Source organism: Neophocaena asiaeorientalis, unplaced genomic scaffold (assembly GCF_003031525.2).
Source record: "Neophocaena asiaeorientalis asiaeorientalis breed wild unplaced genomic scaffold, Neophocaena_asiaeorientalis_V1.1 scaffold134, whole genome shotgun sequence".
Classification (NCBI taxonomy): domain Eukaryota; kingdom Metazoa; phylum Chordata; class Mammalia; order Artiodactyla; family Phocoenidae; genus Neophocaena; species Neophocaena asiaeorientalis.
The window spans coordinates 7,744,840-7,762,136 of record NW_020185339.1 but is presented as its reverse complement, the minus strand read 5'-3'; the positions used below and the strand labels follow the sequence as shown (position 1 = coordinate 7,762,136).

Here is a 17,297-nt window from a genome sequence, read left to right as displayed (position 1 = left end):
TATTTATTGATATTTGCTGAATTCGAAATTAAAAGTGAGAAATTCACTATCTTTGCCAGGTGATCATAGTCAACATCAAAAGTGATAAGTCATGTTGATAGTGTATACTTTTCCATAATGATGTGATGATGGCATTTTACCTTTGTGGTCTCCTCCCCAAAACCCAGTCTAATCATGAGAAAAACAACAGACAAATTCCATTTGAGGGACACTGCAAAATATCCGACCAGAACTCCTCAAAACTGTCAAGGTCATCAAAACCAAGTAAAGTCTTAAGATATTATAACTGCCCTAAAACTCTTAGAGGAAAAACATAGGCAGAACACTCTTCGACATAAATCGCAGCAAGCTCTTTTTTGACCCACCTACTAGAGTAATGAAAACAAACATAAACAAATGGGACCTAATGAACCACAGAAGCTTTTGCACAGCAAAGGAAACCATGACGCAAAGACAACCCTCATTGTGGGAGATAATATTCGCAACAAAGCAACTGACAAAGGATTAATCTCCAAAATATAAAAGCAGCTCATGCAGCTCAATATCAAAAAATGGGCAGAAGACCTAAATAGACATTTCTCCAAAGAAGACATAGAGATGGCCAACAAACACATAAAAAGATGCTCACTAATTATCAGAGAAATTCAAATCAAAACTACAATGAGGTATCACCTCACACCAGTTAGAATGGGCATCATCAGAAAATCTACAAACAACAAATGCTGGAGAGGGTGTGGAGAAAAGGGAACCCTCAAGCACTGTTGGTGGGAATGTAAATTGATACAGCCACTATGGAAAACAGTATAGAGGTTCCTGAAAAAACTAAAAATAGAACTACCACATGACCCAGCAATCCCACTACTGGGCATATACCCAGAGATAACCATAATTCAAAAAGACACATGCACCCCAATGTTCATTGCAGCACTATTTACAATAGCCAGGACATGGAAGCAACCTAAATGTCCATCAACAGAGAAATGGATAAAGAATATGTGGTACATATATACAATGGAATATTACTCAGCCATAAAAGGAATGAAATTGGGTCATTTGTAGAGATCCACATGGACCTAAAGAGTGTCATACAGAGTGAAGTAAGTCAGAAAGAGAAAAAAATATATCGCGTATTAGTGCATATATGTGGAATCTAGAAAAATGGTATAGATGATCTTATTTGCAAAGCAAAAATAGAGACACAGATGTAGAGAAAAAATATATGGATACCAAGGGGGAAGGGATTGGTGGGAGGAATTGGGAGATTGGGATTGACACATATACAGTATTGATACTATGTATAAAATAGACAACTAATGAGAACATATTGTATAGCACAGGGAACTCTACTTAATGCACTGTGGTGACCTAAATTGGAAGAAAATCCAAAAAAGAGGGGATGTATGTATATGTATAGCTGATTCATTTTGCTGTACAGTAGAAACTAACACAACATAGTAAAGCAACTATACTCCAATAAAAATTAATTTAAAAAAATAAAGTAACATTAATAGTAGGTTTTTTGTAGCTTATTTTATCATGTGAGGAAGTTCACCTCTATTCCTATTTTTCCGAGAATTTCTGTTGTGAAAAAATGTTGAATTTTATCATTTAAAAAAAAAAAAAAAAGAAAGAAATTATAACTGCCAAGAGGGCCTTAAGGAGATGTGATGACTAAATGTAAAGTGCTACCCTGATGGGATTCTGGAATAGAAAAAGCACATTAGGTAAAAACTAAGGAAATCTGACACAAAGTATGGACTTCAGTTAATAATGTATCAATATGGATTCATTAATTGTATCAAATGTACCATACTAATATGTTAATAATAGGGGAAAGTGGGTACAAGCTACACAGAACTCTGTACTATGTTCAGAATTTTTCTGTAAACCTAAAAATTGTTCACAATATTTCTGTAAAACTCTTCCAAAAAATGAAGTTTATTTAAATTAAAACAAAAAACCACTGCTTAGGAAAAAATTAAACTAAGAAAATTTGAAAACACAAGAATATACAAGCATACACTCCATTAGCCAGCAGAGCAATGGCATAATCACACCTCATACAGTCTTGGGAAAAGTGCACCGTACGTTCACTAGAGAATGAGAAACAAAGCAAATAACATCAAATACCACGGTATTACTACGAAAATAATTTTGACCTCACAGATTCTCTGAAAAGATCTTGAGTTCCATAGTCCTGGGAACACACTCCGAAAATCTCCAAGCATAATGGAATACAAAAGATTTCTGGCTTGGAATTCTATTGATATACTGTGTAGACCACTGGCTATTTCTTTTACTATTTCAAAGCTAACCCTTTCTCTAATTTAGCTCCCCAAACTTATTGAAGAGTCCCATTATATACCTTCAAAATGTTTACGTTATATTATTCAAGCCTCTAATAGAATTAAGAACAACTTTTAACAGGTACAAAAGAAAAAAAGATACAATAAGAATCTAAGTGCTCAAACAATAGGAAATACTGAGTGATATTTTCCCACTTGGGAAGTTCAAACATTACAAATATTTAAGTACTGCTGTTAATTTATACTCCTACTGAATTAACAGATCTAAGCAACGATCATCAATGGCCGCTATTATCACAAGAAGAGAGACAATCAGACATTATGTGCCTCCTGATGGTAATACAGAACACCATCAATGAAGTATTCTTGTCATGAAAAATTGAACCTGAATCTGAGCAAGTCTCAGATTAGAACTGTCTACTGACCAATTTGCAAGAAATATAAGTAACTGAAGAACACATTAAACAATCACCATGGGGGCAAATCCAGATTGTGGGAAACGCTATAGGACAAACTACCTTATTTCCTCAATAAACTGAAAAAGGAAAATTAAAAATTGAAAAGGAAAAATCAAAAACAGATACAGGAGAGACTTAAAAGATTAAAAAAGACTTAAGTGGCTTAGGAACGAAGTCCAACACAAAGACAATAAAAAGAAATTTACAAGACAATTAGGGGCGTGTAAGCAATGACTAGTTGACTATATTAACGAATTCCTCATTTTTAGAGTAATAATGATATTTATGGTTAAAGTTTTAATGAAAAGTCTTTATATTTTAGAGATATATACTGAAATACTTATGAAGAAAATGATGTATATGGGATTTTCTCAAAAAAGTATGGGGTGGGAAGGCAGGAGTATACATGAAACAAGATTGACCCGAGTTGATAATGCTGAAGATGGGTGATGGGTACATGAGAATTCATTATACTAGTTCATCTTATTTATAAAAATATATTTGAAATTTTATATAATAAAGGCTTCAATAAAGATATCTATTAATATTCTTGCATGTGTAGTTAATGTAAACTGCTACAGTTAGAAAGCAGCTATTAGGAAGATGAAGTTATTTTAATATAAAAGACAATAAGTATGTAGGTAATAAATTGGTAACTAAAATTTCTAGTTATTTTATTATTTTACATAAGAAGATCTCTGCAACCTAAGAATTTACATAATTTAGGGCCTTAATCTAACTGGCAACTCCCCAGGTGAGTTGCCCCAGAAGACTACCCAATTTTGGATTATTTGGCAATAGGACCCACTTCTCTAGACTGGGATGCACCAGAGGTTAGTACAATGACTGTGGTAGGCAGAATAATGGCCTCCCAAAGATGTCCACATCCCAATCCCTGGAACCTGTGAATATTACCTTACTTGATACAAGGGACTCTGCAGATGTGATTAAGTTAAAAATCTTGAGACAGGGCAGTTATTCCGTATTATCTGAGTGGGCCCAAAGTAATCACAAGGGTCCTTATAAGAAGGAAACAAGGGGCTTCCCTGGTGGCGCAGTGGTTGAGAGTCCGCCTGCCGATGCCTGCCGATGCAGTCTGGGGGTTCATGCCCCGGTCCGGGAAGATCCCACATGCCACGGAACGGTTGGGCCCGTGAGCCATGGCCGCTGAGCCTGCGCGTCTGGAGCCTGTGCTCCGCAACGGGAGAGGCCACAACAGTGAGAGGTCCGCGTACCGCAAAAAAAAAAAAAAAAAAAAAGGAAACAAGAAGATGAGTGAGCAGTAGATGTGACAACAAAAGCCAGAGGTTGAAGTAATAGGAGGAAGTAACCATGAGCCAATGAAAGACTGCAACCTCTAGACACTGATAAAAAGGAATGAATTCTCCCATAAGAGCCTCCAGAATGAACACAACACCTTGCTTTTAGACTTCTGATATCCAGAACTCTAAGATAATAAATTTCTGTTGTTTTAAGCCACTAAATTTGTGGTAACTTGTAGCAACAAGGAAACTAGCATAATGACCAATGGTAAAATTTAATAGAAAAGTCTATCTTAGTTCAAGTATAATGACTTGAGCTGCCTTTTGAGAAACTGAGTTACCTATAAACTACATGTGTTCATGCTGAGGCCGGATGACCTGCTGTCAGGGGATACTGTAGGTAGAATCCTTACATTAGGCAGATTGTTAGACCAAATGATCTCTAAGTTTCCCACAAAGACTAAGGGAAAAAGTAGCCACAGGACTCAGAGGTTTGCAAAAGGCTCTGCTGGTAGCAAAATCTTTGTTAAAGATGAAAAGGTCTCTACTAGGCAATCCTGAAGTATACAGCATTAGCCAAACACTTAGCAGGCAGGTCTCAAAGGATATTCAAATGTTAGATAAGCATATGTACCAAATTTGTTGACCCATTTGTAATAGATGAGATAAGAAACTTCACAGCCCTTCTCCATCCATTCCCACTTTAGGGTGGGGAAGGGGTATCTAATAAGAACAACCAAGTGCCATTGCGCAAGAATACTTTAAGAGGATTAGTAATTGGCATATATAGATAATTTATCATTGAACTTGAATGCATAAATGTCTTAAAGGTCAGTTATTGAGAAATTGTACACCAAAAATACTGTCCTTATAAATATGCTATCACTAAAAATATGTAATATACTAAGTTAATAATGATAATGATGAAGCTAAACTAATAGTACAGTTAACCCTTGAACAATGAGGGTCTGAACTGCACAGGTCCACTTACAGGCGGATTTTTTTCAATAGTAAATACTACAGTGCTACATACAGATCAGTGGCTGGTTGAATTGAGGATACCAAGGAACCACGGCTCCGCATCGAGGGTCAGAGACTATCCTACCCCACTCCCACTAATCATTCAAGGGTCAACTATATTTAAACAAGAGAATAAAAATAGCAACATTTAAAATCTGTGACCCGCTGAAAAAATAATACTTGATGTTACCAAATATTAGGCAATTCCATTAATTTACATGCCTATATACACAAGCTGTATGATGTTGTCAAATGCTATATATAGTAGCTATACTCCTTAGAATATGATTTAAAGCTCTCAGTAAACTCTAATAACATACCAATTTTACTTGACGAGCACTAAATCACAGTAATCATGAAAAATTCACCTAGTAAGTAAGTAAAATTCAAAGTTTCAGGAAGTCAGGTCATCTCTAGGCCCATCAAGAAGATACTCATTTACTACATTCTGAGAATTACTGAACTAAATCACCTTTGCAGTTCCTTCCATTTCAGAAAGCATCTGATTCGAAGTACCCAATTTAAATTATAATCTTAAGCAAGAGTTCCTCAGTTAAGAGTCCCTTATAATACTATAAAGATCTACACATATTTTTAAAATTTTTATTCTCTTCTAAAACATCAGTTATATAATCAATTTTTAATACAACAAAAGATTTTGACCTCTAATAGACCTCATAAAGTAGTTTCCTCTGGTAACAGAAATAATTTATAAGATATTCAAAAGATATGACTTTCCTTAAGGTAAGGAACATATTCAAATTTTTTTTTAATCTAAAGGTATATTTCACTTATTTAGTTTACTTCAATCTATCAATAAAAATTTGACCCCTACACTTAAAGGATTTCTTAGTGGTTAATTTCCAAAGTGATATGAGTTCTGGACTTTTACATAGTTTTTTAAGACATATATTAAATGTACACTTGTGTTCTCAAGTATATAAGTACAGTATAAAAATGCAATTCACATTTTTCAGTATTTACTACCTAAGACAAACAATACTACCACAAAAATAGAACTAAACACAACTGGAATAATAAATGAGCAAATGAATTTTTTAAAAAATAGAAAGCATAATCTCATATAAAAGAAGAAAATTGAATAAATGGACACTAAAGTCAACTGAGTCCAAGCTTCCACTACCTCACACCAAGACTACGATAGTAGTTTCTTAATTAATATCTTTCTCTCTCACTCCTCTAAATCACCTTATATCCTGCTTCCAGATTCATCTTGTCCACTTTTATAAAAATATTCAATGACATACCACTGTCTACAGAATCAACTTCAAAATCCCTGGTCTGGCACTCAAAGCCTTCCCTAAGTTTGGTCTCTATCTGCCATGTTGATCATTATTCTTGTAAACAACATTCCCTTCCGATCTACCTTCATCAATTTTTCTACTCATTTTCCCCTGAATAAACCCTGCACAATTAATTTCCTGTTTAGCCTTGCCTCTTGCCATCCTCCCTTCTTAGAATGCTCTCCTTGCTCATTCTCAATCTTATGATCCCTATTACCTATGCTATTCAAAGTCTGTGTTCTCTTAAGAAAGCTTCTCTAACTACCCCAGTGTATAACAACCGCCCAATTGTCACAACTTGTATAACTATGCCTTGCTTATGTTCCTCATTTAACACTTAGTAAATGCTATTATTGCCTTATCTATCCATCCCTCTATCTAGTCTTCTCAAAAATAAACATAATTCAGACAGACCACATTGTACATCTCTTAGCATCCCCTTCACTGGGCATAGTACTCTGCACAAAGACTGCATTCAAAAAAAGCTTACTAATAATATTCTAAAAACTAGTGCATGCAATCAGATTTTTTACAACACTGCTACCTCATACTGACATACTGCTTTATATTTTCAAAGAACTTTCTGGTTTCACTAGATCATATTGTCCCTCTCAAGTAGGAAGGATGAGTATTCTTGCTTATATATTTTTTATTGAAGTAGAATATCTGCTTCAATATCTTAGGTAGCAAAAATGATATTCAGAGAAAGTGTAAAGCCAAAATTACTCAACAGTGTCGGGCTTTTTTTAATGTGTTTTATTGCTTCTCCTGCCTCTTAACTTTCTTTTTGGAGAGAAGGCTGAATATTAATAATTATATTAACAATAACAATAGTGGCTTTTATTTATTGGATATTTATAATGTGCACAGATGGTAACAGGCATTTTATAGACATATCTCAAATAAAACTCAACAACTCTGGGAGGTAGATATTACTATTATCTTTATTTAATAGATGAGGAAAACTGGAAACCCTCAGAATTTAATTATTTATGCAGGTCATACAACTAAGTGACGGAGCTCAGATTTTAACACACAGCCAAATGTCTACGGAGCCCATGTTCTTATCCACCTCTCCTAGATCTAAACAGTAACTAGCTTAGGCCATGCAGTTCAAAAGTGATATTTTATAAATAGATAACTCAAAGGTGGACCTCAAGATTAGTTTCAAATACAGAATATTTCAGTAGTTCAATTTTTGGTATTATTGTCTCTAAAATGAGCTACAATATTTCATGGAAGAAGCTTAATGAACAACAAGAAGAAAACTGCTCTCGCTGCTTTTTTTTTTTTTCAACATCTTTATTGGTGTATAATTTTTTACACCAATGGTGTGTTACTTTCTGCTTTATAACAAAGTGAATCAGTTATACATATACATATATCCCCATATCCCCTCCCTCTTATGTCTCCCTCCCACCCTCCCTATCTCACCCCTCTAGGTGGTCACAAAGCACCGAGCTGATCTCCCTGTGCTATGGTCTCACTGCTTTTTAAATAACTTGCTCTAATCTCTCAATATCAACAGAATTTAGAATAAAAAATGATTAAAACTTTATCAATATAGATATTCTGATACAGAATTTAATACTATCTACTTAGATATTTACTCTAAAAGGTAACAATAAATTTTAAGCAATTCTATTCAGAAGGACAGATACATAGTCAACATCTTAGTAGCAAAGGAAAGTATTCAGACAGACAGACAGACCTCAGTTCCATCACTTACTTACACTGTGAGCTTTTAGAGAAGACAATTAACCTCCCTGAGCCTATTTCCCTATCTTTAAAAGTGAGGATAAACAAACATCTACCTTTAATGGCTGTTGTGAGGACAGTCTGAAAAAGTATACACTTAGAAAACAGCAGTTGTTATTACTGGTATTTTTACTACCACCAAAAGATTTTAAATATTTTAGCTAAAAAAAACTTAAAGTCCATTAGCATTAAATAAGAAAATATTTATGGTAAAGTAAATATCATGTTCCAAGACAAGGCTTATTCTGAACTTTTTTTTCTGAAGATATAGTGAAAACAAAATAACCTACCATCTGTTTTCCATTTAAAATCGCCGTTACAATAAGCTTCTTCATAAACCAATCTACGTCCATGTCCATTTTATTCTCTATTAACAAGTTATCATTTTAAAGTTTAACTTTTCTTTAACCATTAAAGAAACAAGTTTGAACCAGAAATTCAAAAAAGGTTGGGACCAAGTTAACACAAGTAAACAAAACTGCATTTTGCTATCAATCATTAGACTGATCCTACATTTGAGCCTGAACAAAGGACATTCACTAAATTAAAATGCACAAACACCTCAATTTAGTAGTGACTCTCAACTTCATAGTAGTATGAAAGACAGAAAAGTTGGCCTCTGCATTATTCCAATAATGTAAATTTGTCACATAATCTACCATCTAACAAATCATAGAGCTATCACCTGGCTACATTTACACACTGGCACCTTTACTTTAGGTAATACAAACATCCCTAATAATCTATAAATCAATATTTAATGGAACCTTTAGAAAAGGAGAATTGAAAATGAAATGATCCTAGAGCAAAATGTTTTCGTACAGTGACAAATCATCATTTAATCCACATCCTACTGGTGAATTTTTATTTTTTTTTAAACTTATTGGATAAGGTACACTACCAGTACCCCTACCCATTTGTTTTAATTTCAGAATACAATTCAATCACAACACAAGGCAGCAATATTTATTAAATCTTTATACTTTTATATAAAGAATATATGTGGCAACTGCTCTTAATTCTGAATTATTTTAACTGTTTCATTCTATCTACAGCTGCACATGATGTGAAATTTACAGGCATTTAATTTCCTTAACTGTTAACAACCTCTTGATTTCAGTAAGGCAAAAAGTTTCTTGAGGAAAACAAACACAAACTATTACAGTATGTCTTACACTATATGGCTGAGAAAGCAAGGGAAAAGAGGTAGCAGATAAGGCAGAAATAGCAGAAAACTGGTTTATGCCTTAACAAGCTTTAAACTATCTGTAATTTTCATATCAACAGAGGAATTAAAGTACTATTTTAAAATACTTTTTTTAAAGTTTGTTTTAAATACATTTTTAAAATAAAATGATGGCTTACATCAAACACTTTCCAGCTGTAGATGATAGTACCTTATTATGCTGTATTTGAACCACTCACCAAAGTTCGGTCAGGTTCTCCATCTGCCAAACCAGCCTCCATAGTGAAAGAAGATAGGTTTACACTTCTCTTTCCATTAATATTTAGTCATCCTGTAAATCCTAGAAGAAGAAAATCATATGTATTAGTTCTGGTATAAAACTGTGATAAGTGGGAAATAAAGCGTTAAGTATATAAGGAGAGAGAAATCATTTTAGGCTGAGGTTATTGGGAAATCCAATAATGGAAAAAAAAAAAACAAACAGATTTTGCCATGCACCTTGAAGAATGGTAAAAGTTCAGCAAAAATGAAAGAAAATATTCCAAGTGAAGAGGACTAGCAAGAGCAAGGTTAAAGATATGAGACTGTTCAAAATGTGAAAAGATGATTGAACCTACTTATAACTAAGGAAATAAAATTAGATTTTTTTTTCATTATTACATTGGCAAAAACTAAAAAGTGTGCTACCATCCAATGTTGGTGAGAACATAGGAAAATAGATGTTCTCATGCACTTCTGTGATAAGAATATAAATCAGAACAATTGGGGAGAGGACAATTTAAAATATACATGCTTTAATCCAGCAATTGCAAGGCTAGGAATTATTCCACAAATATATTATACAAACGCACAAAGACATAGATAAACATATCCAACGAAGTAATAGGTGAGGAAAACTGGAACCAGCCTTAATGTCAATCATTAGGAGCTTGCTTAAATTATACTACATACATACAATTGAAGAGCATGCTGCAATTTTAAAAAATGACTTAGTATCTGTATATACTAAACTAGAAAGAAGACCACAACACATTAGGTGGAAAAAACAAAATGATAGAACATAATATATAAAATACTCTTTTTGTTTCTGAATTTTTCATTTTTACAATGAACATGTACTACTTTTATACTTCTTTTTATTTTGAAAAGTCTTAGAAGTAGGTCTTCATCACTTTTCTTTTGAGCTTTTTAACTAACAAAGCCTCCAAGATAAACTCCTATAGTAATTATATATATTCAGAAGTCTCTAATAATCACTCTAATAATTCTTCCTTAAAACAGCTAACAAAATTAAAACCAAGAAATAGGTACACTTCTAGTCATTTCCTGGAGTTCCAAATCATTTTCTTGCCTTTGCAAGTGTAAAAGGCTGCACTGAAATATAAATACAGGATGACCCATCCTGCGGATACGAGTCAGCCTCTTTCCCCAGCCAATCCTGTCATTGTCCAATGGGCTCGTGAACAAAGTAGCCACCATGGTCGGGATGCAGGTTATGCATGGGTTTAGCAACATGGACCTCCACTCACCAAGACCAACCTGGCTACTGCCACTGCTGAGTGCCAAAACTACCAGCAGCAGAGACCAACACTGAGTCCCCAGTATGAACTATTACCTGAGGTGATCAGCCAGCTACCTGGTGACAGGTTGATTACACTGGACTGCTTCTATCATGGAAGAGGTAGTACTTTATTCTTACTGAAATAGATACTTAGTCTGTATACAGATTTGCCTTCGCTGCACAAAATGCTTCTGCCAAAACTACTATCCGTGGACTTACAGAATGCCTTCTCTACCCCTCCTATTGTTCTACAAAGCACTACTGCTGATCAAGGAACTCATTTCACAGCAAAAAAAAAAAAACAAACAAAAACCTGTGGCAATGGGCTAGTGAATTCACTAGTCTTACCATATCATCCTGAAACAGCTGGCTTGATAGAACAGTGGAATGGCCTTTTGAGGACTCAGTGAGAGGACCAGCCAGATGGCAATACCTTGGGCGAGGATCTCCAAAAGGCTGTATATGCTCCGAATGTCCGATATATGGTGCTGTTTCTTGCATAGCCAAGATTCACAGGTTAGGACTCAGAGGAAGGAAATGGAAGTGGCACCACTGATTATTTATTGACCCACAAGCAAAAATTTTTGTTTATTTATTTTTATTGAAGTATAGTTGATTTACAATGTTGTGTTAGTTTCTGGTGTACAGCAAAGTGATTCAGTTACACATATACATATACATATTCTTTTCCCTTATGGTTTATTACAGGATATTGAATATAGTTCCCTGTGCTATACAGTAGGACCTTGTTGTTTATCTATGTTCTATATAGTAGTTTGTATCTGCTAACTCCAAACTCCTAATTTATCCCTCTCCCACCCCCTTTTCCCTTTGGTAACTGTAAGTTTGTTTTCTATATCTGTGAGTCTGTTTCTGTTTCATAAATAAGTTCATTTGTGTCATATTTTAGATTCCACATATAGGTGGTATCATAAGGTATTTGTCTTTCTTTTTCTGACTTACTTCACTTAATATGATCATTTCTAGGTCCAGCCATGTTGCTGCAAATGGCATTATTTCATTTTTTTTATGGCTAAGTAGTGTTCCATTGTGTATATATACCATATCTTCTTTACCCATTCATCTGTCAATGGATATTTAGATTGCTTCCATGTCTTGGCTGTTGTAAATTGTAATTAGAGTTTTCTCTGGATATGTGCCCAGGAATGGGATTGCTGGATCATATAGCAACTCTATTTTTAGTTTTTTAAGGAACCTCCATACTGTTTTCTATAGTGGCTGCACCAATTTACATTCCCATCAACTGTGCAGGAAGGTTCCCTTTTCTCCACACACTCTCCAGCATTTGTTATTTGTAGACTTTTAAATAACAGCCATTCTGACCAGTGTGAAGTGGTACCTCATTGTATTTTTGATTTGCATTTCTCATACATAGCGATGTTGAGCATCTTCTCATGTGCCTATTGGCCATCTGTATGCCTTCTTTGGAGAAATGTCTATTTAGGTCTTCTGTCCATTTTCTGATTTGGTTGGGTTTTTGTTATTGAGTTGTCATGAGCTGTTTGTATATTTTGGAAAGTAAGCCCTTGTTGGTCACATTGTTCACAAATATTTTCTCCCATTCCATATATTGTCTTTTCATTTTGGTTATGATTTCCTTTGCTGTGCAAAAGCTTACAAGTTTGATTAGGTCCCGGTTGTTTATTTTTGCTTTTATTTCTATTGTCTTGGGAGAGTGACCTAAGAAAACATTGATACAATTTATGTCAGAAAATGTTTTGCCTATGTTCTCTTCTAGGAGTTTTATGGTGTCACATCTTACATTGAAGTCTTTAAGCTATTTTGAGTTTATTTTTGTGTATGGTGTGAGAATGTGTTCTAACCTCATTGATTTACATGCAGCTATCCAGCTTTCCCAACACCACTACTAGCAAAAATTTTTGTTTTCTGTCCCCACAACCTTATGCTTTGGTGGTCTAGAGGTCTTAGTTCCAAAGGGAGGAACGCTTTCATCAGGAGACACAACAGTGATTCCACTGAACTGGAAGTGAAGCCTGCCACCCGCCCACTTTAAGCTCCCCATGCCTTAGAATCAGTAGGCAAAGAAGGAACTTACTGCGCTGGCTTAGGTAATTGACTCTAATTACCAAGGGGAAATTGGACTACTATTCCACAATGGTGGTAAGAAAGAAAATGTCTGGTTATCGGAGATCCCTAAGAACATTGCTTAGGACTACCATGCCTTATGATTATATTCAATGGAAAACTACAATAGCCCAACAAAGGCAGGACTACTACTGACTCAAACCCTTCAGAAACAAAAGTTTGGGTCACTCCACCAGGTAAAGAAAGAACTATGGCTATCTGAGGTGCTTGCTGAGGAAAAACTGAATACAAAATGGGTAGTGGAAGAAGGCGTTTATAAATACCAGCTACCACTACATGACCAGTTACCGAAATGAGAATTATAATTAGTTATGAGTATTTTTTCCTAATTTCGTTATGAATATGTTTCTGTGTGTAGGCATCAAATAACTGTTTTCTTCCCTCTCATCTCCTTGTCATATAACATAAGATACACTGACCTTACATTATAGTATTTAAGTACTGTTAAATATTTAAGTTATAGGATATCAAGGAGAGTGAACATCACCCAAGGACTTTGCAGCCTGCCCTGCAATTTCAGGCTTGCCAGCCCCCACAATCACAGAAGCCAACTCCTTAAAATAAAGCCACTCTTTCTCCCCCTCTCTCTTTCTGTATACATGTATATCCTATTGGTTCTGTTTCTCTGGAGAACCCTGACGAATACAATATGTATGTGTGCATTCATATCTTGTCCATATAAATATAGATATATATATCTCATCGTTCATTCTTACCGCCTTCTGTGCTCTCCTTTGTATCCTCTGTATCACAAAAGCTAAAAGTATGAGAACTCCACTTTGCAAATATCTTTGCCCCTGGAATTTATGTGATTTACATTCAGCAAATGCAATGCATTTGCACAATATATGGAAGGCAGAAGAGAGACAGAAACAAGGCCATTTTTCTTCTGAATGCAGTAGACACCTGGACTTTAACAGACATGAGGTTTTACAGTAATCACCAAATGCTCCCCTGCCAGTTCGCTATGTTGGTACTACCAGGCAGCCATAATCAGCAGCAGCAGTGACTAATCTGAAAGCTTAGAACAGCCTTTCAGGCTCCAAACCTCCAGCTTTTCCAAAAAATTTTAAGAATCTAATTCCCCTTACTAATTTCCCTTTTGCTCTAAGTACCTATAGTGATTTGTTGTCCTCAATGAACCTGGCCTGACAAATTTTTTAAAAACTAAATATTTAAAATATATTGTACAGGCTTCCCTGGTGGCACAGTGGTTGAGAGTCTGCCTGCCAATGCAGGGGACACGGGTTCGTGCCCCGGTCCGGGAGGATCCCACGTGCCGCGGAGCGGCTGGGCCCGTGAGCCATGGCCGCTGAGCCTGCGTGTCCGGAGCCTGTGCTCCGCAACGGGAGAGGCCACAACAGTGAGAGGCCCGCATACCGCCAAAAAAAAAAAAAATATATATATATATAGTACATTAGACAGTAATCAGGGCTGAGAAGAAAAAATTAGGAAGTGAGTAATTATATATGTCACAGTAGTAGGGAGGATTTTAGATAGGAATGACTGAGTCAAGATCTCAGTAACATGAGGGGGTGAGTTGCTCAAGTATCTAGAAGACCCTCCCAGGCAGAATAGGAAACAGCAAGCACAAAGACCCTAAGGCAAGAGTATGTGGCATGTTTAAAGAACAGCAAGGAGACTAATATGGCAAGTGGAATAAGGAAGAGAGCAGTTAGCAATGAGAACAGGAAGATAACTATGTTCCAAATCATAGAGAGCCTAATAGGACAGAAGGACTTTGACTTACACTCTGAATGAGATGGGAAGCTATCTTCAGAAAGGAGAGCAAAGAAATAACAGAATCTAACTTATGCAGGACCACTCTGGCTGCTGGCTGAGAATAGATTACAAATTGGAAGACCATTGCTATAATCCAGGCAAGAAACCATGGTGGCTTGTGCCAGAACAGTAGCAAGAGGTGTGGTGAATAGTATCAAATTCTTTAAATACTTTGAATATAGAGTCAAAAGGATTTGTTGATGAACCAGATGTAGGGTGTGAATGTAAAGAGAAGTGGAGGTAGGACTTAGGAGGTCTGTGCCCTGAGCAACTGGAAGAATGAAACTGCCACTCACAGATTTGGAGTACATTATGGAAAGACTTGAAGAGGAAAGAGATGAATATCAGGAGCTCCTTTTGGATATATTCACTTTGAGATGCCAGTTAGACATCTGAATAGAGATACCAAGTAGACAGTTGGACCTACGGATGTGAGGTTGAGGAGGAGCAGTCAGGCTAGAAATGTAAACTGAGAGTCAGCATATAGATGCAATTTAAAACCATAAGACTAGATGAGATCTCCTTGGGAATCAGTGTAGACAGAAAAGAGGACTGAGTTCAGAGCCCTGGGGTATTCAATATCAAAGAATCAATATTTATAGAATAAATGAATAAATCCGAATTTTTGCTTTTCAATTTTCAGGTCAACTCAACATAATTACCTTATGTAAAGACAAAATTACTCTATATAAAAAGCAATCTTGAGAAAGAAGAACAAAGCTGAAGGTATCATGCTCCCTGACTTCAGACTATACTGCAAAGCTACAGTAGTCAAAACAGTATGGTACTGGCACAAAAACAGACACATAGATCAATGGAACAGAACAGGGAGCCCATAAATAAACCCACTCAACTATGGTCAATTAATCAACGAAGGATGCGAGAATATACAATGGGGAAAAGACAATCTCTTCAGTAAGTGGTGCTGGGAACATGACAGCTACACATAAAAGAATAAAATCAGAACATTTCCTCACACCATATACAAAAATAATTAAAATCAAAATATATTAAAGACCCAAATGTTAGACCAGAAAACATAAAACTCCTAGAAGAAAACACAGGCAGAACACTCTTTGACATAAATCGCAGCAATATTTTTTGGACCTGTCTTCTAAGGCAAAGGATACAAAAGCAAAAATAAACAAATGGGACCTAATTAAACTTAAAAGAGTTTTGCACAGCAAAGGAAACCACTGACAAAATGAAAAGACAACCTACTGAATGGGAGAAAATATTTGCAAATGGGGTTAATCAGTAAGGGGTTAATAAGCTCGTACAACTCAATGTCACAAAAAGTAAAATAATACCACACAATTAAAAACTGAGCAGAAGGCCCAAATAGACATTTTTCCAAAGAAGACATACAGATGGCCAACTGGCACATGAAAATATGCTCAACATTGCAAATCATCAGAGAAATGCAAATCAAAACCACAAGATATCACCTCACAATCTGTCAGAATGGCTATTATCAAAAAGACCACAAGTAACAAATGCTGGTGAGAATGTGGAGGAAAGGGAATTCTTTTACACTACATGTAAAAGAATTCCAACTAATGGTGGGAATGTAAATTGGTGCAGCCACTAAGTAAAACAGTATGCAGGTTCCTCAAAAAACTAAAAACAGAACTACCATATGATCCAGCAATTCCACTCCTGGGTATACACCCAAAGAAAACAAAAACACTAATTTGAAAAGATACATGCACCCTATGTTCACGGCAGCATTATTTACAATAGCCAAGATATGGAAGCAACCTAAGTATCCATCAACAGATGAACGGATATGGTATATATACATACAATGGAGTACTACTCAGCCACAAAAAAAGAATGAAATTTTGCCCTTTGCAGCAACATGGATGGACCTGGAGGGTATTACGCTCAGTGAAATAAGTAGACAGAGAAAGACAAATACTCTATGTTATCACTTTTTGTGGAATCTAAAAAAATAAAACAAAAAATGAACACAACAAAACAGAAACAGACTCACAGATACAGAGAACAAACTAGTGGTTACCAGTAGAGAGATGGAAATGGGAGGGGTAAGATAGGGATAGGGAATTAAGAGATACAAACTACTATGCATAAAATAAGCTACAAGGATATATTGCACAGCACAGGGAATATAGTCAATATATCATAATGACTTTAAATGGAGCATAAACTATAAAAGTTTTGAATCACTATGTTGTACCCCTGAAACTAATATAATATTGTAAATCAACTACATTTCAATGAAAATTTAAATAAAATATACAATGACAAAAAGGAAATTTCAAGTAGTAAAAAAACTCCAAACACCCTAAAAAAAAATTCAGCACTGAATATGATAACTGTAGTTTTTCTGTAGTTATCTTCATCCAATTAAGAAACTTCCCGTCTATTATAATTTTCATGAAAAGTTTAATTTATATTTTTAATGACTAGGCACTAGTTTTTGTTAAGTACATTTACGACTCTATTGAAATGAATGCATGTATTTTTTCCTTTGCTATCTTTTTGTGATTATATGGCTTGATTTATTGAA

The 17,297-nt window shown here is 35.4% G+C and overlaps 1 protein-coding gene across 4 annotated transcripts in view; it reads right to left on the bottom strand.

Annotated features, from left to right (window-relative positions):
- Positions 1–17,297, bottom strand: part of OSBPL8 (oxysterol binding protein like 8) — a 185,879-nt gene that overhangs the window by 119,514 nt on the left and 49,068 nt on the right. For 3 of the 4 annotated variants that reach the window (XM_024736490.1, XM_024736487.1, XM_024736489.1), the window contains exon 2: positions 9,534–9,634. Coding sequence is in view for 2 of the 4 variants with exons in the window: in XM_024736487.1 (XP_024592255.1) it covers positions 9,534–9,575 (42 nt within the window). In the remaining 2 variants the exon portion in view is untranslated. Of the gene's footprint in view, positions 1–9,533; positions 9,635–11,203; positions 11,351–17,297 lie in introns of those variants that run through there. The other variant, XM_024736486.1, reaches the window with a different exon arrangement.